General features: G+C 38.9%; 2 protein-coding genes across 22 annotated transcripts in view; both read right to left on the reverse strand.

Annotated features, from left to right (window-relative positions):
• LOC122974968 (NACHT, LRR and PYD domains-containing protein 14-like) overlaps positions 1 to 27679 on the reverse strand; it is a 123111-nt gene that overhangs the window by 79624 nt on the left and 15808 nt on the right. For 3 of the 5 annotated variants that reach the window (XM_044343099.1, XM_044343101.1, XM_044343100.1), the window contains exon 1: positions 316 to 435. The exons of 1 other annotated variant lie outside the window; for it this stretch is intronic. The gene's annotated coding sequence lies outside the window, so the exon portion shown is untranslated. Of the gene's footprint in view, positions 1 to 315; positions 436 to 27679 lie in introns of those variants that run through there. One more of the 5 variants, XM_044343102.1, reaches the window with a different exon arrangement.
• LOC122974964 (NACHT, LRR and PYD domains-containing protein 14-like) overlaps positions 1 to 27679 on the reverse strand; it is a 113071-nt gene that overhangs the window by 30085 nt on the left and 55307 nt on the right. For 13 of the 17 annotated variants that reach the window (XM_044343083.1, XM_044343090.1, XM_044343081.1 and 10 more), the window contains 2 exons: positions 23064 to 23231; positions 21884 to 22269 (listed from right to left, as the gene is read on the reverse strand). The exons of 1 other annotated variant lie outside the window; for it this stretch is intronic. In XM_044343083.1, coding sequence (XP_044199018.1) covers positions 22038 to 22269; positions 23064 to 23231 — 400 coding nt within the window. In that variant the 3' untranslated portion in view covers positions 21884 to 22037. Of the gene's footprint in view, positions 1 to 18337; positions 21044 to 21883; positions 22270 to 23063; positions 23232 to 27679 lie in introns of those variants that run through there. 3 more of the 17 variants (XM_044343075.1, XM_044343086.1, XM_044343077.1) reach the window with 3 other exon arrangements.

The following is a 27679-nucleotide window of genomic DNA, read 5'->3' on the forward strand; positions in this document are numbered from 1 at the left end:
CTTGAACAAACAGATCACAACTTTGGTTATTTTCATAGTTTCAGTTTTTCACCACTGAAAACTCACAACAATCCACATTATCACATGAATTCTAGCTGAATACATTTACATCCTCTGTGAGGAAGCAAACAACAAACTTTTCGAAGCCACGTTCCAAGTGTGAAGCTTTTGATGTCTGTATTTCATATCAGATGAGTATATCTCATTTTTATTGTTGCACTTTCGGTGAGCAGTATCATGTTTTTATGAAGTGCTGCCCTCTGCTGGTATTACAGCACATTTAAGGATAAACTTCTATATTTTTACCTCACATACCTCTACAGAAGTTCATGAATGGTCAGCTGATAACGTTGGACGCTGAGAGGAGCTGTTTGTCCTGTGAAAACCTGAAGGGAAAATAATAATGATGAGATACTACACTTCACCACTTTTATTCCTGGTGCTTAAACTGGGAGGTCAGAGGTCAGTTGCTGATCATGAGCCAACAGACATACAGTGTCTTTCTCAAGGACAACTCAGAGTGAAAGATGCTTGTCAACATTATGATTTGAGGAACCACTGAACCTCTTGTATCATCTACTAGTGCTGCTACAGTTGTTGGTGATAAACACTCATCCTGTTTCCTCTGGTTGAGCTAGATGCCAAAACCTGCAGGAAAGTTTATTTATACAGTAAATTTCATACATTAAGGCAGTTTAAAGTGTTTTACACAATATATTGAAGTAGAGAATAATGACTGTCTGCTGTTTTCACAATTCCTGGAGTCCGCTCAACTTCTTCAGCTAAACACCACGAAAGGAAGAAACTGTGGCTGCACCTCACAGCAGGTATTTTTGCTCTTCGATTGAAATGTCTCTGAACAAGACATTGTTGAAGGATGCACCCTCTTACTGCCTTTCTTGGAATGATCTTCCATTATGCAGTTTTTTAAAATTATATATATATATATATATATATATATATATATATATATATATATATATATATATATATATATATATATATATATATATATATATATATATATTACAATTTTATGTGCCCTTCCTCACAGTTTTGGCCCAAAGTAGAATAACTATTTTCTAACCATCCAATCTGATCACTATGACCTCCTCAGACACAGAATCTGTAATATAGCTGGCGTCATGAATGCATAACTAAAAGAGCACTAAAGTCATTCAGCATTTCTTTCCTGTAACATTGTCGTATTCACAATAGATAGTTTAAAAACAGGATCGAAATCAATGCAGCAGAACCAGAGATATTATTTTTTATTCCACACGTTCTTCTTTCCTGTCAAAACCTGGTGCCTACATTACCCACAATGCAACTCAATTCACTCCACTGTACAGATTCAGGTGTGAGTGTCACAGGTTTAACTACTCCAACTGGCCTGAAATCATGTTTCAAAAAAACAGTATGTAGGAGCCATGAATGGATTAATTTCAAGTTTGAATGAATTGCAAAGTGGTAATTCTTTTGTTTTATATTTTGGGTTATTTTGGTTTGTTTATTATTGCACGATCACGGGGATTGATAATCAGGTCACATGGATATGGGCGGTGGTATCCTATAGTTAATTTAAGCACCTGTTCACCTGCATGCCAGCTGGTAAGAGACAGAGGGTGAGTGGGTCGTCGTATTTTTTGTTGACCGCTGTTTTACACCTGATCGCTGTTTTACACCTGAACGCAGTGATTATTTTGAGTAGCCTATATTTTGTGCAAGTTATAATAAGTTGATCACTTTCATTAATAAAAGTTATTAAACCTACAGTTTTGATCTCAGCGAATCTTTTTGGTAGCGTGTCGGACAAACGGCAAACAAGGCCCTACCTCAGCCTCTCAGCGACTTTTACGTTGTTGCCAGAAGGCGCTACATTTTGTCAACAAAAAACGGCATTAAAAGAAACATCACCGGATGGCGCATGGGCTCAAGGATCGATTGGAAGGGGCTTAAACAAAGCGATCATCGAGCTGTCAACTATTACAACTTCAGGAGCCGCAGTCAAAGCCAACCACAGAAGCCAGGTAGGCTTACCGGTGTTTATACGCATTAAGCTGTGTATTAATGGAAGGAATGCGGCTTGCATATTCACTGCTGTGTGTCCGCTGGGGACGACTGGCTGATTGATTACCGGTGCTGAATTATCTCCGTGATGCAAAAATAAGGAATCTCCGCTTGGTCTCTTTGAAGTTGCCGCTGCGCAGTTGATGTGGAAATGTGATGTTTGCTGGATGAATTGCCTTTCGGTCTGTGGATGTGTCCTTAAATGCACAAATAATGTATTGAAAAAGTAATCGAAAAGGAACTCAAAAGAGGAAAAATGAGTCAAATAAATGCTGATGTTGCAAGTTCTCAAATGGAGTGTGGGAAAAGAAAAGTTCAACTCACCGCAAAGGCGTTGGTGAATAAAATTGAAAAGCTTCAACGGGAACGCAAAATGACTGTGAATAAAATTAAAGGGCTCATACCACAAATGAAATCATTCATGAAAAAAGGGAAAACGTCTCTCATGTACAATCCCTTTTAGAGAGTTTAATTCAACTTTGTGAAAATGCCAACATGTCACATAATATGTTGATTCCTTTACTCCCAGAGGATGAACAGAGGAAACAAAATGAATGGTTTTCCAGCATTGTGAAATACAGCAACACATTTAAAGGGCATGTTGAACAATGGTTGAGTGAACCAGAGGAACTGCTCCATTATGACAGTTGTGTTCAATCTGATCCTGTTGGAATCAATGAAGATGTGTCTTTTCTTCAAATAGCCGATGAACCTCAAGTAATAATGCAGGCTGCATCCATAATCATGACAGATGATATACAAGATGATGTAAAGCCAAGTGACAGTGTGTCAAATGTGGGAAGCAGAGTGTCCAGATCACAAAACTCTGCAACAGGAAGAAAGTCTGCTGCTTCTAGTATTTCTTCTGCACGTCTTAAAGCTGAGGCGGACTTGGCAGCTTTAAAGATAAGACAAAAATTATTAAAGGACAAACACGAACTGGAAGAAGAGGAGGAACGGCTACGTAAAAGGAAGGAGCAGCTTCAACTGGATGAGGAAATTGCTACACACATGGCTAAGCTAAATGTGTTCAGATCTCAGAGCATCCTAAGTGGGAAAACCTCTATAACAAAGCAATCAGATGGGATGAATTCTTATTTGGAAAAAAGACAAGGAAAAACACAAACCCTCAGTGCTAAGGCAAATTCATTTATTCCACAAATGTCACAAAAGGAAATCAAATGTGATCACCTGGATACAGGAGCAAGGCCTGAGGAGAAAAATCCATCTCAGTTCTTTCATTTGAAGCCTATGTCTATAGGGTGCCATGAACCCCAGCAACATTCAGTGTATCATGATGCTCAAGCAACTACACAAATGCAATATGGAAATGTGTCGTATGCAAATATGGGTCCAGAAAATGAAGACCAAAACAACATGCTTGGTATTATGAGGAAGCAAAATGAAATCACTACACTGTTGATACAGCAGCAATGTCTTTCATCTTTGCCCAAGCGAGATATACCAACCTTTGATGGTGATCCATTAAAATATCATGCCTTCATGAAGGCTTTTGAGGATGGTGTGGAAAGGAACACTGCGAGCCACAGTGACCGACTCTATTTCCTGGAGCAGTACACTAAGGGTCATCCAAAAGAGCTTGTTAGAAGCTGCCAGCACATTGATCCAGAGAGGGGATATGTTAAGGCTAAGGCTTTACTACAGGAGCAGTTTGGAAATGAGCAGAAGGTTGCATCTGCATACATGGAAAGGGCTCTTTCATGGCCTCCGATCAAAACTGAAGATGTAAAAGTTCTTCAAGATTACAGCTTTTTCCTCAGAGGCTGCTGTAATGCCATGGAAGAGGTGCAATACTTGCATGAGCTAGACATGCCTGCCAATATGCTGGCCATTATAAGGAAACTGCCTTACAAATTTAGGGACATGTGGAGAACTGTAGCCTGTGAACTGCAAGAAAGGCGCAGCCAGAGAGCTACATTCATTGACATCACTAATTTCATTGAGAGACAAGTGAGAATCTTAACTGACCCAGTGTTTGGAAACATACAGGATGCTCCATCGCTGACAACAAACAAAGGTGTAAGCAAGCACAATCCACAATCTCTTTCTGGAATTAAAGGAACCAGTTTTGCTACCACTGTAGCCCCTGTGGGAAGACATGTCTTTGCTGTGGAGGAGGTCACGCATTGGATTTGTGTCCTCAGTTGGGGAAAAGAGCACATAAAGAGAAGATTGGCTTCTTGAAGGACAATGGTGTCTGTTTTGGCTGTTTGTGTATTGGGCACATCAGCAAAGATTGCAGAAAATGGATTTCCTGTGCAAAATGTGGTCTTAAACATCCAACCATACTTCACATTCCTCCAAAGCAAAAGGAATCTGACCTAGCTGAGAGGAAAGCAGAGGTGTCAGTGGACAGCACTCTGGTGGCAAGTGGTCATACTGGGGCTGGTGATCATGATTGTAAACTTCCCATACTTCCAGTGCAAGTTAAATCCAGAAAGGGGAGCAAGATTGTCACCACCTATGCTTTCTTGGACCAAGGCAGTACAGCAGTGTTCTGCACAGAGTCTCTGATGCACAAGCTTGACCTTACAGGGAAGAAGGTACATATTCTTTTACGGACAATGGGCCAAGAGAAAGTTGTGAGCAGTCACATCGTGTCAGGCCTGGAGGTAGCTGGCTTGAATGAGGAGCACTTCTGTGAACTGCCCAAGGCTTACACGCAGATGTGCATGCCTGTTCACAAAGGGAACATTCCGAGACAGAGTGATCTTCAGAGATGGCCTCATTTAAAACATGTCAATTTGCCTGAGATTGAGGCAGGGATTGAGCTGTTGATAGGGACAAATGTTTCTAAGGCCTTGGAACCATTGCAAGTCATACGCAGTGTTAATAATGGATCCTATGCAATAAGGACAATGCTGGGTTGGACTGTGAACGGACCACTGAAAGGAGACAGTGGAGATGCAATGGACTGTGAGCAGCCAGAGTTACAAGTGAACAGAGTGTCAGTTGTGTGTTTGGACGAACTTTGGCAGCAGCAATTTAAGGCAGATTTCCCTGAATGCAGCATGGATGAACAAACTGGCATGTCAAGAGAAGATCAAAAGTTTATGGAACTGGTCACAAACTCAGCAAAGCAAGTGAATGGCCACTATCAGATCAACTTACCTCTGAGGAAAAGGGACGTTAGCATGCCAAATAATAAGAAAATCATTGAGCAGCGTGCCTTACACCTGAAGAAGAGGCTTCAGAAGGATTCCTCATTCCATGCTGATTATATGGCCTTCATGAATGACCTTGTTGCCAAAGGTTATGCTGAAAGGGTGCCTGAAGAGGATGTGGAACGTAGTGATGGCAAGGTCTGGTATATTCCGCACCATGGCGTCTACCATCCTAAAAAAGGAAAGATCAGAGTTGTCTTTGACTGTGGAGCGAGTTTCCAGGGAACATCACTTAATGCTCAGCTCCTACAGGGACCAGATCTTACAAGTTCACTGATAGGAGTGGTGACCAGATTCAGGAAAGAACCAGTGGTGATCATGGCAGATGTTGAATCCATGTTTCACCAGGTAAGAGTGCCACTGGAAGATGTTGATTTGCTGAGGTTCCTCTGGTGGCCTGATGGGGATTTAAATCAAGATCTCTTCGACTTCAGGATGATGGTGCATCTCTTTGGGGCGACGTCGTCTCCCAGCTGTGCCAATTTTGCCCTCAGAAAATGTGCAGAGGACAACAAAGAACAGTTCAGCCAGGAAGTGGTGGATAAGGTCCTACATTGCTTCTATGTTGATGACTGTCTTGTGTCAGTAGCTTCGGAGGAGGAAGCAGTGTCACTTTATCATGACCTTGTCTCCATCTGTGCTAAAGATGGATTCCAGCTCACAAAGTGGATAAGCAACAGGCGTGATGTTCTGTCTGTGATACCTGAGAGCCACAGAGCTAAGGATATGAAAAGGTTGGACATGGACCAGTATGTGCTACCAGTAGAGAGAGTACTTGGGGTGGAATGGTGTATCCAGTCTGATACTTTTAAGTTCAAGATTGTGATCAAGGACAGACCACTCACCAGGAGACGGATTCTCTCAACAGTTAGCTCCATCTATGATCCTCTTGGTATCTTGAGTCCTGTCATCCTGTCAGCGAAGAAGATCTTAAGGGATCTGTGCAGGAGAGCACTTGGCTGGGATGATGTCATACCTGAGTCGGTTGCTCAGGACTGGACAAGTTGGCTGGATGAACTTTATCATTTGGAGAAATGTAACATCATGAGATGTCTGAAACCACTGGACTTTGGAGAAGTTACTACAGCACAGCTGCATCATTTCTGTGATGCAAGTGAAGAGGGCTATGGATTAGTGACTTACCTGTTGTCACAAAATGCCCACTCTCAAGTACACAGTGCCTTTGTTATGGGAAAGGCTAGGGTAGCTCCACTGAAGTCTGTTACCATCCCCCGAATGGAGCTTATTGCTGCCACCATGGCAAGTCGCATTGATGTCTTGTGGAGGAAAGAGCTGCATATGCATCTTCAGGATTCTGTGTTTTGGACGGACAGTGCTTCTGTGCTCAAGTACATCAAAAATGAGACTTCCAGATTCAGAGTCTTTGTTGCCAACCGAGTCTCAGAAATTCGCAAGGCCTCACACCCTTCTCAATGGAGGTATGTTGAAACTGCACGCAATCCAGCCGATGTTGCCTCCAGGGGTGTGAAAGTAGATACATTTCTCAAGAATGCAACATGGGTGTCAGGGCCTCATTTTCTCCTTCAACCTGAGAGTGAGTGGCCTGTCTCTCCTGACGATGCTCTTCAACTTCCATCAGATGACCCTGAGGTTAAGAAAGCTGTTGCAGTGAATGCTGTACAGGTCAGAGAGGAGGTTGATGCAGTGACTCGCATGATCCATTACTTTGACTCTTGGACCCATCTGAGAAAGTCTGTTGCTTGGATCTTGAGATTTAAGACTTGGCTCTTGTCTGTTTGTCACAAGAGGAGACAATTGAGCATGGCTCTTGCACAGTCTGATTTGGATACGGACCAACAAAGACGTTCATTGGAGAAGGACATGGAAACTTTTAAGAGAGAGACAGTTTCAAGTTGTCTATCAGTGGAGGAGCTTGAGAAGGCTGAACTGGAGATCATCAAGTTTAGTCAAAGGAAGAGGTTTCCAGAGGAATTCTCCAGGCTGCAAAAGGGAAAAAGTGTGAAGGGGCACAGTCACATCTACGCACTCTGCCCACTGATGGAGGATGGTGCTTTGAGAGTTGGTGGTCGGCTCAGCAGGTCATCTATGCCAGCAGAAACGAAACATCCCATAATACTGGCTAAGGATTTACATATATCAGCCATTCTTCTGAGGCACATTCATCAAGAGGTGGGACATGGTGGTCGTAACCACATGTTATCCAAACTGCGCGAGAGATATTGGATCACTGGTGCCAGTACAGCCATAAGGAGAGTTCTGTCAAAGTGTATCATCTGTCGACGGTTGAATGCTCAGCCAGTGTCCCAGCAGATGGCAGACTTACCTTATGAAAGAGTTACTCCAGATGAACCTCCTTTTACTTGTGTTGGAGTTGACTATTTTGGACCTTTCGAGGTGAGGAGCAGAAGGAGTGTAGTGAAGAGGTATAGAGTCATTTTCACCTGCCTGGCCATACGCGCAATCCACCTTGAAGTGGCACCTTCACTGGACACAGACTCTTTCATTAATGCACTCAGACGCTTTATAGCGAGGCGTGGTCAAGTTCAGGAATTGCGCTCTGATAATGGGACAAACTTCATTGGAGCAGAGCGTGAATTGAGAACAGCTATTGAGCAGTGGAATCAGTTTCAGATTAATGGTGTTCTCCTTCAGAAAGGAATAAAATGGACTTTTAACCCCCCGGCTGGCTCACATCATGGAGGATCTTGGGAGAGGTTAATTAGATCAGTGAGGAAAGTCCTCAATTCCACTTTAAAAGTGCAAAACTTGGACGAAGAAGGCCTTCACACAGTTCTCTGTGAAGTGGAAGCCATCATCAATGGCCGTCCAATTACTAAAGCATCCACAGATCCTAATGACCTGGAAGCATTGACACCAAATCACCTGTTACTTTTGAAGACCTTACCATCTTTGCCACCAGGAGTCTTCCAGGGGACAGACATGTATGTGCGTAGACGATGGAGGCAGGTCCAGTACATGTCTGACTTGTTCTGGAAAAGATGGGTTAAAGAATACTTACCTCAACTGCAGGAGCGTCAGAGGTGGTCAGGAGTGAAGCGCAACCTCATCCCTGGAGATGTAGTGCTTATAGTGGATAACACGGCACCTCGTAACTCCTGGGTCATGGGAAGAGTCCTACAAACCTTTCCAGACAGGAGAGGTTTTGTGCGTCAGGTACGCATCAAAACAAAGAGCAGCTGCCTGGACCGACCAATAACCAAAGTCTGTCTACTACAGGAGGCCGAAGCTGGATAAGGAGTGGTTGATGCACATTGTGACACTTTGACCTCCATTTTGACTCTGATTTTGACTGACAGACATAGAGTGATGGTAAAGATCACTCTGATAAGACTATGTGCTAGTAACCTCTGGTCTTACTGACTTATGACTCATGTACAGGATCGGGAGGAAGAAAGAAGATCGAAAATGTAAAGTAAATTTATGGACTTTGATTATTGAGCTTTTAATTGCTTCATGCCTCCTATTAACATCTGCAATGTGAGTAATTATTATGTAATAACCTAATAATTAGGGGCTGGCGTGTAGGAGCCATGAATGGATTAATTTCAAGTTTGAATGAATTGCAAAGTGGTAATTCTTTTGTTTTATATTTTGGGTTATTTTGGTTTGTTTATTATTGCATGATCATGGGGATTGATAATCAGGTCACATGGATATGGGCGGTGGTATCCTATAGTTAATTTAAGCACCTGTTCACCTGCATGCCAGCTGGTAAGAGACAGAGGGTGAGTGGGTCGTCGTATTTTTTGTTGACCGCTGTTTTACACCTGATCGCTGTTTTACACCTGAACGCAGTGATTATTTTGAGTAGCCTATATTTTGTGCAAGTTATAATAAGTTGATCACTTTCATTAATAAAAGTTATTAAACCTACAGTTTTGATCTCAGCGAATCTTTTTGGTAGCGTGTCGGACAAACGGCAAACAAGGCCCTACCTCAGCCTCTCAGCGACTTTTACGTTGTTGCCAGTAGTCGCTACACAGTAAATAAACTGCAGATACACTGCAGCTGACAGAAAGAGGAGGTCATGTTATACAGAGAAATATGAGTTTTTTCTGGGTGAATAAATGTTCATGTGACTTATAAAAAAGGAAGCTAAAGGTCAACGAGAATGCTGAGCTTTAAAGTTTCATCAGGAGTCATTAATAAAACCATCAAACACATCATGTTAGGAAAGTAGTTTAAACACACACACAAAGGGCGACCATTTACTGCATACTGCCGATAGAAACTGAGTACAATCAGCCACCGTCAGTAATCAACACAAACACATATTAGACTGTCAAACCAATAACTAACAGCAGTCAGCGTCAGACAACCTTATCATACTTTCACAGCTACCTGCTGTTTCTGTAGTGGTGACAAAATGTTAAATATGTACATAGTAGCAGTGAATTAAACTGAAACTCCCTGCGCTCTCCGGGGAAAGTATTACGCCAAACTTCCTCTAATAAATATGACATATTAACAATTCCTTACGTGTCTGCAAAAACACATAATTCTAGAAACACAAGATAAAAGGCGTCATATGTCGACAGTCTTCTTGTCAACTCGGCATTAATTTAATCCATAAAGATAAACTATATTTGTGTACAAACTTTACATTTTGGATTTTGTCGCCTCAACTCGCCACCAGCCTCCGTTGGTTAGCTGCACTATTTTAGTGGGAGAAGACGGTGGGAATGAGAGGCGAACAGTTTCAAGAATTACATTTCTCACTAAAATACGTGCTGGACGGTGGATCAGATACACGCAGAATTAAACACCGACTCGTAACATTGTTAATTCACCGTCCATCGTGTGTGACGGTATTTGAGGATTTATTTCGGTCGTTATAGTCACTTTGCCGCTTCACGTTTGGTGCTGGACTACGGAGAGCCCCTGGGGTCACATGGTAGAAAAAAACTCGATGTGTAAATCCGTACTGGACAGAGCGCACCTTCACTATTTGCATGAGCCAAAACTAAAGACTCAGGATAATATTAAACATGTTTGATTTGATCGGAACGTCAAGACGAGATAAAGACTGAGTTGAGACGCTCGGACTGAGTTTTTTGACCACCTTACACCAAACGGCGGAAATGACGGGAGCGCGCCACAACTCTAGCAAAACGCTCATGATTTTATTCCGACATTGGAAATTTGTCTGCGACAGTGACATCTTTTGAAAAGTCGTTTGGTGTGAGGCCGACATGAGTCCTTCTTTACTGATTTCTCTCTATTTTAACCGAACCAGCGTTACATCACTGTGAGGACGCAGAAACCAGGAAAAGAACAAAGGAAACAACGTTTGAAGACGTCAACACTGTAATTTCATATTTTTCTGACACAGTTTAACTAAACAATGAATCAGAAAAATAATCATCAGATTGATCAATAATGACAGTTATCATTATTTACAGCTCTAATATTAACACTCACCCTGCCTCAGACTGTTTTCCTCCTTCTGCTCTGTTGACTTTAAAATGGAGTCTGAAGAACAGACTGAATACTTTCACTTTCAGTGTTCCTCCCTGTTTGTTCCGTGTGTGTGTGTGTGTGTGTGTGTGTGTGTGTGTGTGTGTGTGTGTGTGTTTCAGATTTAGGATCAGTTAATTGGGGACAGAAACCATCTCTCTGTATAAAACAAGGAATCTCTGTCTGTCTGTATGTTTGTTCTTCGTATATCATATATCTGAAGCAATTTCACTCCACTGGCACTTTAGTGATTTTATCAACAAGATAACAAAATAAAGCAACTGCACAGAAATAACGGAATAATGCTTAAAATATAAATAAGTGGCTTAATGGGGTTTCAGTGCATCCATGTGAAGTCGTTAACATACTGTCCTATTTCATCTGAACCAGACATCACACTTAAGGAAGAAGTTCTGTCACATATTGTAAGAATAAAGTGGTTTGTATGTTTAGAAGAGGACATGGTTTAATAACGGTCATAAAGATAATATATATTTATATAATTATGATTTTAACAGAGTGCTCACCTGGACTTTTATTTTATTATATCCATCACATCTGTTATATTTCACTTTCATATTTTGATCATCTTTAAAGTATTGACTGTATATACTGTTACATATGTATCTACATTGTGTAAATGATCAATATACAATTCATTTTAACATACATGGACAATGTGTCCAAACAACCCACAGTGGAAATATGAAAGAGTAAAGGAGGCCGATTCTGCATCTTGAGACAGTCGTCTATAGAGTCTGAGCAGTAAATACTAGTGGAAACAGCGTCACATTGTGCCCCAAAAATATGTTATCACGTTATTTTCCCTCTCACATATCAAAGTGTCATTTTCCAGAAGTATTTTCTAGCTGACAGAAGCTGCTGCCTGGACTTCAGCCTGATATGACCTGTATGACCTCATCATCGAAATACTTTAAACCTGATGTCTTCACATTATTTTGTGTGCAAACAGGTCAGTTGTGGATGTGGCCTGCTGTGACTGCAGGCTCAGTCACCAAAGACTTCAGTTTGTATTGTATTAGTATTATTTTATTGTATAATCTGAACTGTGTATTAAATAATATTTAAACATTGGAAATGAAACATGAAAGGGAACAATTGCTTCTTAAAATATAAAAATATTTCAGTCAGTTGAGGCTTAAATTAAACTCACAGTCACTTAGTCTCCATTTATTTGTTGTATAAAATTATTATTGAATTCACTTGATAACTTTATTGGTTGATTTAACAATGAAAATGCATCTTAATAAACATATTAATGTTAGTTAAAAAAATAGCATGCAGCACATCATACTACATTGTCAGCTACTATTTAAAATATGCGACACAGAAACACATCATACAAGACATATAAAGCAATAAATTGGGAAATATTAATGTTAATATAAATTTAGACACTAATAGAAACATGAAGAACAGAAGCACAGACATGAAAAGCACAAATAGTTCATAAGATCCTGAACAATAATCACTGTGACTGAATTAAACATCAACTTGTAACAGTCAATCTAAAATAAACACTCACATGACTACAATGAGTGTTCTAACTTTACAACCCATCAGATCAATATTGTCATCAATCGCCTTTTAATTTCACTCCAGACTGAAAAGCGAGGTGTGCATTTATATGATTAGATTATTTGATATTTAAACGGTAAAACGTTTTCTTACTCCACTTCCTGTTTTGTTAGTTATGCTGCTCTTCTGTCATGTCTTAATCTCTTACCTGGAAACTTATTTATCACAAGTTGACAGTTATTGATCACCTCTTTGCTTTGGGACTTAAGTTGTCTCATTTTATACAACAAAAGTAGGTGATCAATCATCTTTCTGTTCTTTCTGTTTATTGAGGTTGAGAGAGAGAAGTTGTTAATGACCAATTTAGGTTAAAAGCAGATGCTGTAAGCTTTTAATGGCCTTTAAATCACAGTGTTATTGTTAGTTACAGATGTGGAAGTTATGTATATAGTGAAGTTATTGGAAGTGATTTGCTGTTAATTGCCATGATTGCACTAAACTATAATGATGTGTGGTGAATGGTGAGGCAGGAGCTGTATGACATGCAGGTGTTACAAGTTAAGGCTCGGTGTGCATGTTATCTTTATTAGTAAAGTTAAATACCATATTCTTGTAAAATCTATGGTTAGATCTAATATTTATTATACATCTCAACTTTTCTTTATGTTGTGCATAGTAGTAATGAAAGATAATTTACATTATTATATGATTTGATTGATAGTGGTTGAACTACTCTTTGCTACTCGTTATTTTTCATCACTTTGGCTGATAAGTTAAATTAGTGATTATTTCCTCAATAACGTGTATAAGAGTATTATTATTTGCAGTTGTTTCACTCGCTATATATTCCTTTTATATGTGTTTCAGAAGCACACACCCTCCTATCCTCATACACCTTTAAATGAGGCAACAATGAAGGTTCAAGTTCAAGTGGAAATGACCAAGTTTGTCATTTAACCGCTAAAACTAAGAAACAGTGACTAATCAGACATCCTGCAGCGATTCCTCTCTTCACATCAGCAGTCAGTAACCTTGAGATAACCTTCAGATAACCTTGAGCAACGACAAATCTGCCAGTCTTGAAGATTGCATGCTGTTATTTGTCAGCAGAGGGAATGCTAACTGTTAGCTTGTGGACGACAGAGTAACATCAGACAGCTTGATGATCCCTGACTGTTCCAGGATCAGCAGCTTGGACAGCGGTTGTGTCTCTTTGCTGCAGAATGTTGTAATGATCCACCTGAGCTGTACAGGAGAGCAGGAGGAGGAGAGAGACTGGAGACTCTCAAACCTTTATCACACATCAACACATTATTTTACACCAAATACCTTTTCAGTTGACTGTAGCTTTGATGTGATTCAGAAGACTCCAGAGAGATGAATCAAGCCACCGAGGCTGAAATGTTGCTTAACAGGTTAACTGTTGACAGCATGAAGCAAAGAAACACACTGTATTAAAAACACAACAAGCACAGATCAGAAACACCTGCAGCTTCATTAAATTCCTGCTTTACAAAGAAAAACACACCTGCCAGCTGTTATTTAGCTGCACTGTACATAGACAAAGTCCCAGCCATAAGTATCTGTGCTGTATGTGTCAGAGCAGGACTGACTAACATTTATCAGTTAGACTCAACAACATGAACAGTGACGCTGATCAGAGAGTGAAATCTAACGCTGCATTTTACATGTGAAAGCAGAACTGCTCCAAGTATCAAAAACACCTCACTGATATTCATTATTAACATTACACAGGACAACCTGATATTTATTGATCAGCATTGATCACAGAGACACACTGGTACAACTAAATATTAAAGTGAACACAGACTGAGCTGTCTGACCTTAAACCAGATGATTTGTTCTCACCTTCCTCTGAAGAAAAACATCCACCATTTTATTCAAATCCAAGTCTGATTCATTTTCCAAATGACAGAACTGAGATGTTTTCTTGGTTTTCTTTAGAGACGCACAAATCTCACTTTTTCTCTCCTGATACTGACTCTCAGTACTCAGAGTATCTGCTGATACTGAGTACCGATCAATACCACTGCTCTCTTTTTCCCCAAATTACAATCTGTAAACCTGATTGGGATCATTTTAATGTGAGAACATGAGGTCAGAGATGCTGTGGCAGTAAAAACTGAGTCAGCAGCTGCTGAGACTGAATGAATGTTGAAAAACCAGCCACAGTTTGTGACCAGTAATAAGAATAAAAACTAAACTGAAACTATTTCATTCATTCATCATCATTTATCATTAATGACTTATTATGGCAGCTTGAATCTGCTGAAAATACATTTTATTTTGCTTTATTTTCTGACTGGAATAATAAGACAAGAATCAGAGTCAGAACTGATCAAATCTTAAAGCTGGACTCTAACGAGGAGCTTCTTCTGTGAAATAAACAGAGGTGGAGGAAGTATTCAGATCAATTACTCAAAAGTATCAATACTACAGTGAAAAAATACTCTGTTACAAGTTCAAGTCCTGCATTTGTAAAATCTAAATCTGAAAAGTAAAAATAAGTGAAATAAATGTAGTGCAGTAAAAAGTATAAAGTATTATTAAAATGTGTGTACTCAGGTAAAGTACAAGTACCTGATGATTGTAGTAAAGTACAGTACTTGAGTAAATGGACCAGTGGAAATAAAGAAAACAATGATGATGGTTTGATGTTTTACTTCAACACTGAATCTAATCCAGCTGCTGCAGCAGTTTTACAACCTTAAAGCTACTGAAGGGGAAATATAAGGTGGAAACTGGATTAGAAGATGTTCATAAAATGTCAAAGCTTCCTGTTTCACAGCTGATATTTATGTAGATTTATTGGAGTTGTGTCCATGTCACAGGTTTGAACCCAGCTTGTCTCCCTGTGAGACAAAAACACACTGTTGTATGTTTGAGTTTCAGCTCGTTGTTGATGCAGCAGCACCACCTGCTGTCCAAACCAACAAACTACCTGCTACTGTCCACAAGAATACATTACAACCACAATCAATATTTCATTCACTAACACATGAAATATCATCCAGGGTAGAGCTGCTAACGGTTGTGTTTTTAACATTTTACAATAAGTTACCAAAGAAAAAGCAAATTACAAATCCTGATAATTGATGAATTATAAATAAGTACTTCCTGAATAACTGTGAATGAAGGAATATACACTCACTGAGCACTTTATTAGGAACAGCACACTAATACTGGGCAGGGCCTCCCTTTGCTCCCAAAACAACCTCAATTCTCGGTTGCATGGATTCCACCAGATGTTGTTTTTCTGGTTCCAGCAGAAATAACGACAACATAAGAGCTTTGTTTCAGAACAACATTGTTGCTGTTCCCTGTACAATATCATACTGGAATTATTATGTGAAAGATGGAAACTGGAGAAAAGTTTGGACTCCACAGCAAAGCTTTTTCATATCTGATGAGGTCAAATACATTTTTAAAAGTTGATTCATGAGTTTTATCCTGTAACATTTTTCCTTCAGAAGTTAAAAACGATACTGATGTGATGTTTTCTTTCTGTGAATTACAACCTGAAACTGTTTCTCTCTTATTGTGGAGCTGCAGATTCACCCATAAACTCTGGAAAGACATGAAGACCTTCAGAGTTCAAAACTTTCCACTTTTCTTCTAAGATATTATTTTGAGTTTCTATTTACATGATTAAGACAATGACTCTTATTTTATTATGAATTTAAGTTTTATCATTGCAACATTTTACCTTCACAAATGTAAATTTACTAAAAGAAAGAAAACATCCCTTTAGAGCTGAAATTAATCAAACAGAATGGGGAACTATTCTGATAATTTTTTTGAAAAAAACACCAAAACTGGTTCTAGTTTGTCAAATGTGAATATTTTGACAAGTTTTTTTTACTTCTATGATAGTAAACTTGTTAACTTTGGGTTTTGGACTGTTGGTCGGACAAATGAAGAAATTTGAAGACGTCAACTCAGGCTTTGGGAAAATGTGAGGATCATTTGATTTTAGAAAAAATTGCTCAGCAATAAAACCAACATTGTTAAGCGTTCAGCTGATTGAGGCAGTGGAGGAGAACAAACACCTCGAGATCTACACTGATAACAAACTGAAGTCAAACTATCACACTGACTTTATTTTGAAGAAAAGACAAAAACGGCTTCTTTGATTCTGACTGTTTTATGTTGAGATCTTTTTATATGTGTTTTATTCAGAGTATTATGACATTCTGCATCCTCTGTTGCCATGGTAACACTGATGTTGCACAGAAGGACATCTACCAAACCCGGAACCTGTCAAAGACTGAAAACCTGCTGCTTCACCCACAACACCCTGTTCAGTGAGCTTCAGCTCCTCCCATCAGGCCCACGTCTTCAGGCCTCCAGCTGCAACAGTAACAGAGCGAGGAATTCCTTTATCCCATCAGCCATCGCTCTCTATAACACACAGCAGCACATAAACACTCCTGGTACTCACAGCAGTACTGTAGTCAGTGCTGCACAGTGGAAAGTATGGTATTGTGTATATTTCTGGGCTGCATTGTGTCTTCTCTCACATTGAATCTTTGTACTCCAGGAGCACTGCTGGACGCTGCTGTGTAGTAGTTTAGTGTGTTTTATGAAGGATGTGTGCCATGTGTGGACGATGTCTTGGATTGCTTTTTTCTTCTTAGTGTGTGTGTTTCTTTTATTGTGTTTGTTAAGTTTTGGACAAACACTGCAAACCAATTTCCTTCTTAATCTTAATTCTTCCTTTTTTTTTGACATTTGATAGACAAAATGATGAATAGAGACATCTCTAACTAGATTTACTCTCCTCACATGTTTTAAAATGTCTGTTTTCATGTATTTATTCCTCCTTGTTATGTGTGTTCAGTCTGTATGGGTTGCTGTTTTCTTGTATCGTCACGTGGTGGCGCTGTTTCCTTGTTTGTATATTTCACTTGATTTCAGCAATAAAGTTAAAGAATAAAGAAAACACAGACAATCTAAAGTTAGTAAATTTCCTGGAAAGAACCAAGTACTTAAGCAGTAATTTATAGGTCAAATAAAGACAGTGTTCAGTTGGTTCACTTCCAATGAATGAATTCCAGTTGCTAAGCTAGCATAAGCTAAAGTCTTTTAGTCAGTTCACAGCAGGTCAGACAAACATGCAAACATGTTTCATCTACAGAAAAACATACAATTCAACATATATGAGAATCAAGTTTCCAATAATAAATGACTGATGAATAAATATGAACTCAGGTGGAAATGGAAATCTATAAATAGACCAAATTACACAGAAATTTATTCCCTGGAAACTTTGAAGAAATTAATAAGAAATTATAAGAATAATGGAGCTTTAAAATAAAGTGTAACCATAAACTCAGATGGCGTCCTGGTGGTCCAGTGGTTAGACAAAAACATCTAACAGATCCACAGAAACAAAACAAAGAACACAGATTCAATCAAATATGCTTCATTTATACACAAAGACAGAAACAATAACTACAATAAAAATAGATGTTATACATGAAGCTGAAGCTTGACACAGAATAAAAACACTGCAAGTTCATTTATTTCCACTGATGTTTATTAGAATTTGGTCTTTGTTTCCCACCATCATCATCCCACCACCCTCCCTTCACAAGTCTATAAAACTTCTCAAAACCAACGTTACACAATGTTTTACACAAAACTAACAAACATACAGGAAGAAAATAAACCAGTAAAACACACATTAGATTCACATTTTAGATGTACAGCATATAAAACAACAATAATCAGTAGATCAGTGGATAAAATGAGTTTGAAGAAGTGATTTAAAGGAAGATAATGACTTATCAGACTGAGCTCCTCAAACAGGTTGATCCAGAGCCCTGACAGCAAAGACCAGGACCCAAATTTATCTGTGCTGATAATCAGCACTAATTCATTTCCCATCACTCAGTGTCAAGTTATAGAAAAACAAGCTGCATTCATGCAAATGGTGGCTTTATTTATTTCATGATTCATTAGTGTTAAACTGCTGATGGCAGAGATATATTTCAAAGAGCTGTAAGGACACATAAGTCAACAGCAGGTTTAGCTGGAGATGAGTTGGACAGTGGAGAAGATACATTTCATGTTTTAATGAAGTTGTGCCCAAAGTCTGTTTGCATCATTATCACTGTGTGCAGTGTTGTACAATACATGCAAGATGCTGCACTAATGCAGAAAACAAGATGTAAAGGATGTGATTGGATAGAGCTGGATCACATGATCTCACTTACAAGTTTAAATTATATAGTTATTGTTAAAGCCTCCTGATTGGCTGACCAGTGTTTACTTACAGCCTGATGCAAATGACTTGTTAAATATTGTTATGAGATATAAACTATTCATTTTGACATCATATTTTTGCATCATCATCATCATCATCTTCAACCTTTATTTAAACAGGGAGGGCCATTGAGAGCAAACTCTCTTTGGCAAGGACGCCCTGAGTCCAGTACATATAAAAGAACATGAAAGTTACATTAAACATCAGCAACAAATCATATATAAGAACAATAGAAACAATAACAGTACATATAAAAACAATAAAAGCTCTTAAAAATGAAAGTATCAACAGATTATACGACAAACAGGCCAAAGACATCAACATAAGGGACAACATCAATTCAAACACACCTGTATTCACACTGCTCTATGTCAGTCAGAAGAGATTTAATTGGATTAAAAGGGATTATTTTGTCTCATTTTACAAGCTTCTGCAGATTGTTTCACTTCGTACTTAAAAGCCAGTTTCACAATCTCAGTACTAACATGATAGTTAAAAAAAACATATAAAAGCATATGAAAGCATATAAAAGCTGGATACCTTTAATATTTACACACACAGCAACTCTGAAATGTCATCTGGAGCCATGAAGAGCCTTTAAAAGTAATCAATCAAATCTTTACAATCAATCCTAAAACAAACAGGTAACCAGTGAAGTGATGATAGAAATGGAGTAATATGATCTCTTTTCCTGCTTTTAGTTCAAAGTCTGACAGCAGCAGTGTTCTGTGCTGGTTTTATACATATTATTTGAATATGTTTTAATGGTGAAAACAGGACTGGACCAGCTGCTGATATGATCATCAAAACTTAGACTGGAATCAAAAAATACAAAGTTTTTCACCACAGAACCAAGATATGATTTGACCTGCATGCAGGTTTTCTGGACCAATGATAAATTCTTTCTGAATTGAACTCAATGAAATTTGTGGACATCCAATCTGTCACATCTGTCACATCTGGGCCCGTATTTATCAAGTGTCTCAGAGCAGGAAATCACTCCTAACTGGCCAAAAATGATCAGAGTGACGCATCTCTGCTTCTACTTTTAGGAGAAAAAGCCTTTTATCAACTTTCCAAACTTGGTAAATGATTCGTATCTCTGCCAATATTTCGGAGCTGCAGGAGATGGAGTTCAGGCAGAGATATTCCCTGAGAGGAGAGATGTTTTGGGAACGCTTGATGACACTGAGCTTATTAAAAGATTGTTTGGACTAAAACAGAATCATTAGTGAGACTGACTTTGTGTGTGTGATGCAGAGGAGAACACATGATGTTTCTACACAACATCATTTAAATAAATACAGAACGTCCTCACAATGTTACACTTTATGGTAACGGAGAAAATGCAGCTGTGCAACAGTGACGATTCTGTCAGAAGCAACAATGATGGAAGTCATGAATCAAACTTTGATCTGGCTTAATGCACGTCGTAAAGATAATGAGCTTGACGAGGGTCCTCAGTTACAGCCCACTAAAACTTTGATTTACACACAATCATGTCAGCTGCATAATGAAGGATATCTCAACTTCATTACAACAGCTCAAATATTTAATAGGCTTATTTTTTATTGAGGCTCCTTCAAATAACAGCAGAGCTACAGCCTGATATTTGAGAGAGGAGGATGCACCTGAACAATATATGTTTCTATTGTTACGCTGTATTTACCTTCATATAGAGAAGACAAGTTAACTTGGGGTGTAGTTGAAAGAGGAATTGGACAGTGGAAGAGAAGATGTTCTTCATGGAGAGGGTTTGCAACATGTGTCTGTGCAATATGTGCAAGATGCAGCACTATTACAGGCTGTGAAACCATGTGGCTGAACCAAGATCATTTCACACAGCTCAGTCTAATTACCTGTTATCTTCATTAACATATAGGCTACATTTATCTCTCAGGCTTTCTTTACACTTTGTAAATATCATCTTATAATGAATTTTGGCATCATAGTTTTGTTCCATAACCTTGGTAAGTTACCTGCCTGGTTACCTGCTTATACACATAATATACCAAATTACCACTGTTTCATATTTCCAGCTGAGACTGTGAGAAAACTACAACACGTCATCATTATTTCTACTTTGCTGCTCTGACTGTGGTAAAACAGCCACGTCTCACTCTCTCCCAGGAGTAATCCTTCTCCTGCTGACAGTCACAGTAAATTCTCTTCTGCTTCATTAATTAGTTTTAGTCCTCGTTAACTCTCAGTGTGATTCTGAGACGCTTGATAAATATGGGCCCAGGGTCAGAGTCTGACTTATAACACCTGTTTTTAATCTTTTCTGCATCAAACAGTTCATGTATAACACATCTGTAAAGTGCTGATTCAAGAAAATCCAGAGATAACTGTTCAGTTTGTAGTCAGTTAAGAGACTTAAGTGAAGATGACAAAATCCAGATCCAGACTCCGGTCCAGATGGATCATCAGGATCCAGCTGATCCTCTCTCAACACACACTCCTGGATGTTCACTCACACTCTGACAGAGATCATCACAATCTGGTGAGAGAAGAAGAAACAACAGAGGTCATAAATCAGTGTTTAGTGAGACTCACTTCATCAGCTGTCAGTCAGTGATGCAGCACATCCAGTATAAAGAGCAGCAGGGACTTCAGTCCTGTTCAGACCAGAAGTGGAACAGCTGTGCAGTGTAGCCTGCTTCCTTTCAGCTCTCATGTTAACGTGTTTGAGTGAACACACTGAGCTCCAAGCTCACACATCTGCACAGACTTTTGCTATCAAGTCTGTTTACTCTGCAGATTTCACTCAAGTACACAGAGGAAATAAAGTGCTGAGAGTCATGAACACATCATTACTGCAGAAACAGAGACATTCACTCATCAGTTTACTGATGGATTTACTGTTGATACATGTCAACTGTTAGAAAAGTTGAAAGCTACAGAGTCTCTGTGGGATTTGAAGATCTTTCCTGCTGTTAAATCATCACATGACAATCAGTCAGAGCTCTCAGCTAAACAGCTGCTGTGATTCCTGGACTTCAGCAGAGGTTCTGGTCTGTATAAAGACCACATGGTTACTAAACGTAATGATGCTTGTGTGAAATCAGAGCCAGTGATTTGCAGGCTGCAGTCAGACTGATCTTAGAGCTCTGACAAAGATGAACTGATCAATTCTTTAGTGTTGAAATGAGAGAACAAACACTTTCAGATCAGATTTGATGGTAGGACAGTTTGATGATGAGGACCACTGTCTCTATACATCTTGTAAGGCTGTCAGCTGTAATCCAGCTTTATTTCCTGCAGACATCAACACAACAACAACAGATGTCTTCACATCAACTCAAACACATGATCACAACAAGCTTCTGGCTGATCTGATTGGCTGACTGTTCTCTTTCTCTCTCTCTGTCTTTCTGTCCAGTCCTGAAGCCCGTCACCATTCTCCTCTCAGAGCTTCACTGAGGAAAGCAGCCACTGAGAAGGTTGAAGGTTCACCAGGAAATACTGGATCTTTGCTTTGATACTAACTGTGTTTAATACAATACTGCTGAAACCAGCACAGACTGACTCCAACTCTCTACTGACCTCAGAGTCTCCAGTCTACATTCTGGACTCTCCTGAAGATCAGACAGCTGCTCCATGTCCGAGTCCATCAGGTCGTAGTTTCCTCTCAGATCCAGCTCTCTCAGATGGGATGAGGGGTTGGACTTCAGAGCTGAGGCCAGAGAATCACAGTTGATCTTTGACAACCTGCACCACCTCAATCTGAATAAAGAATAAATGACGTCACTTTAGAAAACAAAGTTCATGTTTGAAATCATTCAATGTTTCATAATCTGTTCAGAGCTGAAGAAGGTTTAGAATGTAGAAGTTTAGAAAGTTGTAGATGTGATCTCTAGATCCCCTACGAGACAGCCAGAGTCAGCTGACCATCCTGAGTCACCACAGTCCCGTAAACTGCGGCGGGTCCACAGACTGAAACTATTCACGTTACTTTTACACTTAAAATAAGATTTTTGTGCACGTTGTAATAACTGGATTTAAACAAAGTGGACATTTTACACATCATGCTGCTCTAACTGAACCATTTACAACAAGTAACCACTGCACACACACAACACAGAGCACATGTACATGTTTACTGAGTAAAGACACAAATGCAAAGATCCATCTCTGGATTTCAAGAATCAATTATTGATCATTCAAATAAGAATCGCAATTAATCTGAAAATCTATTTTTTTGTCCTAAAGTTTAGAAGATGGAAACTCCAAACAGCTGAACCCAACAGGATGCAGGTTAAAAACTGTCAAATAGAAAAGATAAAAACAGAGTTTCAGAGGTTCAGAGTGAATTATCCAGTGTAGATTTTTCTTGTTATATGAAGGTTTTAAATGTGCAGCTCAACATTGTTCTGACAGTCAATGGACTAAACCACTGAGGAAGAAAATAGATCCTCAGTGTGAATCAGCATAATATCAGCTTTATGTCTGCAGTTTAGTGTCACCACAACTGTCACATCATATTAATCTCAGCACAGAAGTAAAAAATGGTGTCTTACTCCAGATGCTCCAGTCTACAGTGTGGACTCTCCAGAAAATCACACAGCTGCTTCACGTCACCCACGTCGTTGTCAGACAGATTCAGCTCTCTCAGATGGGAGGGGTTGGACTTCAGAGCTGAGACCAGAGAAGCACAGCTGATCTCTGACAACCTGCAGCCCCTCAATCTGAATAAAGAATAAATGATGTAGATTAAAATCCATTTATAATCCAATCAGATGTGTTCAGGTTTTAAATGTGTAGTTCAACATTACTATGTCCTCATCAATGAGCTTTTCACTAAAATGAGCAGAGTAACTTTGTCATTGTGTTATTGTTGATCATCATGTCAGCCTTCTACAGACATCATCCAAATGTCACCACAACATTCAGACACATATTCATGTCAACACTGATTCATAAAAAATACTTTAAACACCTGCATTTAGATCAGTGTGTGTGTGTTCTGAAGGATCAATATCAATGATCAGACATTATTCATTAAAACACATTAAATAATATAATAAAGAAATATTTCTCCTTCAACATATGAACTTGATCTAGGGCTGTGTGGTTAATCAAATTTAACTTCCGATTACGATTTTGGTTTCCAACGATTATGAAAACAAGATAATGGAGATAAAACGATTATTGTTTATTATTGTCATTTCGCAGTGATGCTCTCGTTTTGTCTTGTGTTCTAAATCCAGCAAACCTCTTTCCTTTACAGCGGTGCGCTTTCGCTCCTCCTTAAACGCCTCCGACAGGCATTGAGCGTCTCTGTCCACAGACTAACCTGCCTTCACCAGGCTGACTGACAGCTGGGATTTACTGAACCTAAATAGTTTGCATGTCGGCTCCACGGGAAGAAATCAACAGTGTTTGTACTTATTGATTCATTGGTTTTATTTCCTCGCCCAGTGTAGCGAGTGAATCTGCCTGTAGTGAAACCGGAGGTAACGTTAGCTGGGAGGCTAGCGGAGGCTAGCTGGCTGTGCTTCCCTCCGGTCATGCTGCGGCTAACGCTCCGCTAGCCTCCCAGCTAGCCCCGGCTCTCCGTCTGGATCCAACCGGAGCACCGAGCCCCGGTTTGTTATTCAGGTTAAAGTGGGAAGAAGCAGCGGGTCTGTCGGGCAGCTGAGTGAAGTGGAGCCTGCGGAGGAAACACCGGGACCGTCAGGATGAAACAGTCCGCAGAGGAGCTGCTGTGTTCGGCTGCAGAGATAGGAAACACCTCGGCTGACAGGATGTACCACTCTGTTTGAAAAAAACGTTTTCTTTTTGGTTTATAACAGCTATTGGCAACCAGCGTATGAGGTGCATTACCGCCACCTTCTGCTTCGGACTGTGGACCAAAGATTAAATCCTGCACATTACTCCTGTCTGTCTGATAAAGTCAAAGAAAACTACTGCTCCACCCACTTGGCAGGTTCATGTGTTTTAATGCTGAGCTCCTGAACTCCAGTCTTCATAAGTTCATCCTTCATATATTGTCTTTCTTGATCATTATTACAATCTATGATTGCAGGTGTAATAGTCTCCTCAGCCAGGTGGAAAAAATATGTGCACATATATCAGCATTGGCAAAAATGAGAGTCAAAAAGTAATTGTGTTAAATAATCGTGATTATGATTTTTGCCATAATCGAGCAGCCCTACCATCTATACAAACTCATGTTGTTCAGCCAAACACAAGTAAAAATGTTAAAAGACTAAAACACGACACATTTATATGTTTTAGGTCTACATGTGCAAAACAGTTGAGCAAGAATAATAAAAGACCTGCATCACTTGCAAGAGCTTCATCATTATGTACATTTAAAACACATAAATGCTATCCCATAATGCAACACATGGACTGTCAGTACCTGCTGTTTCAACTTTATGACTTTGAGCACAGACAGCAGAAACTGAAAGTCTGCTCATTAGTTCATCTGCACTGTTTGTATTTGTGTTGACATCAGTGTGATACCTGCAGACAGCTGCTGGCTGGCGTTAGCTCCCCGGCAGGTAGAGACAGACTGAATACAGTAGAATCTGCACACTGTTCAGTCCACTTCCACGCTTTCACATCTCGTAGTCAGAGATAATATCTCGTTAACAAACACAAACCCAGAGCTCAGATCAGTGTGTGGAGTCTTTTTTCAGTCTGTTCCTCTTGTAGATGTGATCTCTAGATCCCCTACGAGACAGCCAGAGTCAGCTGACCATCCTGAGTCACCACAGTCCCGTAAACTGCGGCGGGTCCACAGACTGAAACTATTCACGTCACGGTTTACGGGACTGTGGTGACTCAAGGCAGCTAATATAGCAGCTAGCATCTATGTTACTTTTACACTTCAAATAAGATTTTTGTGCACGTTGTAATAACTGGATTTAAACAAAGTGGACATTTTACACATCATGCTGCTCTAACTGAACCATTTACAACAAGTAACCACTGCACACACACAACACAGAGCACATGTACATGTTTACTGAGTAAAGACACAAATGCAAAGATCCATCTCTGGATTTCAATAATCAATTATTGATCATTCAAATAAGAATCGCAATTAATCTGAAAATCTATTTTTTTGTCCTAAAGTTTAGAAGATGGAAACTCCAAACAGCTGAACCCAACAGGATGCAGGTTAAAAACTGTCAAATAGAAAAGATAAAAACAGAGTTTCAGAGGTTCAGAGTGAATTATCCAGTGTAAATTTTTCTTGTTATATGAAGGTTTTAAATGTGCATCTCAACATTGTTCTGACAGTCAATGGACTAAACCACTGAAGAAGAAAATAGATCCTCAGTGTGGATCAGCACAATATCAGCTTTATGTCTGCAGTTTAGTGTCACCACAACTGTCACATCATATTAATCTCAGCACAGAAGTAAAAAATGGTGTCTTACTCCAGAACCTCCAGTCTACAGTGTGGACTCTCCAGAAAATCACACAGCTGCTTCACGTCACACACGTCGTTGAAAGACAGATTCAGCTCTCTCAGATGGGAGGAGTTGGACTTCAGAGCTGAGACCAGAGAAGCACAACTGATCTCTGACAAACTGCAGCCCCACAATCTGAATAAAGAATAAATGATGTAGATTAAAATCCATTTATAATCCAATCAGATGTGTTCAGGTTTTAAATGTGTAGTTCAACATTACTATGTCCTCATCAATGAGCTTTTCACTAAAATGAGCAGAGTAACTTTGTCATTGTGTTATTGTGGATCATCATGTCAGCCTTCTACAGACATCATCCAAATGTCACCACAACATTCAGACACATATTCATGTCAACACTGATTCATAAAAATTACTTTAAACACCTGCATTTAGATCAGTGTGTGTGTGTGTGTGTCTGTGTGAGAGAGAGAGAGAGATTCTTGTGAAGGATCAATATCAATTATCAGACATTATTGTGTAAAAAACATTAAATAATCTAATCTAAGAAATATTTCTCCTTCAGCAAGTAAACTTAATCAATTCAAAACAGATATTAGTTGAGAGGATCTTCTGTATACAGATGTGACTCTTTACCAAAAGTTATAAGCATTCATTTATTTTAACAACTAACAGTGGACATTTTCTACAGTTTCTTTAAGAATCAGTCATCTTTTATAACTACAGACTAAACTTTGTACAGTAAAAAAATGAAAATATGGAAAAAAGAAAATGAACTTCATGGATGTAAGTTATGTATGTACATAAATTAGGTTCAGTTGTTAAACATTAAGATCAACAATAGTAACAGACAGTCAGTGAACTGACCTCAGAGTCTCCAGTCTACAGTCTGGACTCTCCAGAAAATCACACAGTAGTTTTAATCCTGAGACTTTCAGGTCATTTCCTCTTACATCCAGATGTCTCAGATGGGAGGGGTTGGACTTCAGAGCCGAGACCAGAGAAGCACAGCTGGTCTCTGACAACCTGCAGAGCCACAATCTGAATAAAGAATAAATGATGTAGATTAAAATCCATTTATAATCCAATCAGATGTGTTCAGGTTTTAAATTTGTAGTTCAACATTACTATGTCCTGATTCATTAGATTAGATTATTTTTTAGTTTGAACATGTTAAAATAACAAAATAAAATATATAGGCAGCAAAACAAAAGAAATAAAAATAACAGCAAACTTTCAGTAAGCAACTTAAATAATAACCATTCAATGGAACTTTTCTAGTCCTACCCCTTTTTATAATTTATCAATCAAATCAAAGCCAAAAACATTCAAAACAACACAAGAGAATAAAGATAACTTGCATAGAACCAATAACAACAAACAAAAACAACACAAGTCAAAAAGACACTCTGTACCAAATCATATTATTCCAGACCACCTCTTTGTTCATCCATTCTATATCTGTTCAATATGTTATTTTTAAAGATTTGTTTAAACTTACTTAATGTTCTACATGTTTTCATTTCTTCATTATGGTTGTTCCATAGATTAACACCCTTTATTGTGATGATAATAATAATAATAATAATAATAATAATAATAATAATAATAATAATAATAATAATAATAATAATAATAATAATAATAATAATATTTATTGAGTTGACTTCCATGAGTTCATTCATAAAATTGATTCATAAAATGCTGCTGAACTCAGTCAAGTCTGAAATTAGAGGATCAATATGAAA

The sequence above is a fragment of the Thunnus albacares genome, chromosome 23 (assembly GCF_914725855.1).
Source record: "Thunnus albacares chromosome 23, fThuAlb1.1, whole genome shotgun sequence".
NCBI classification, from domain to species: Eukaryota; Metazoa; Chordata; class Actinopteri; order Scombriformes; family Scombridae; genus Thunnus; species Thunnus albacares.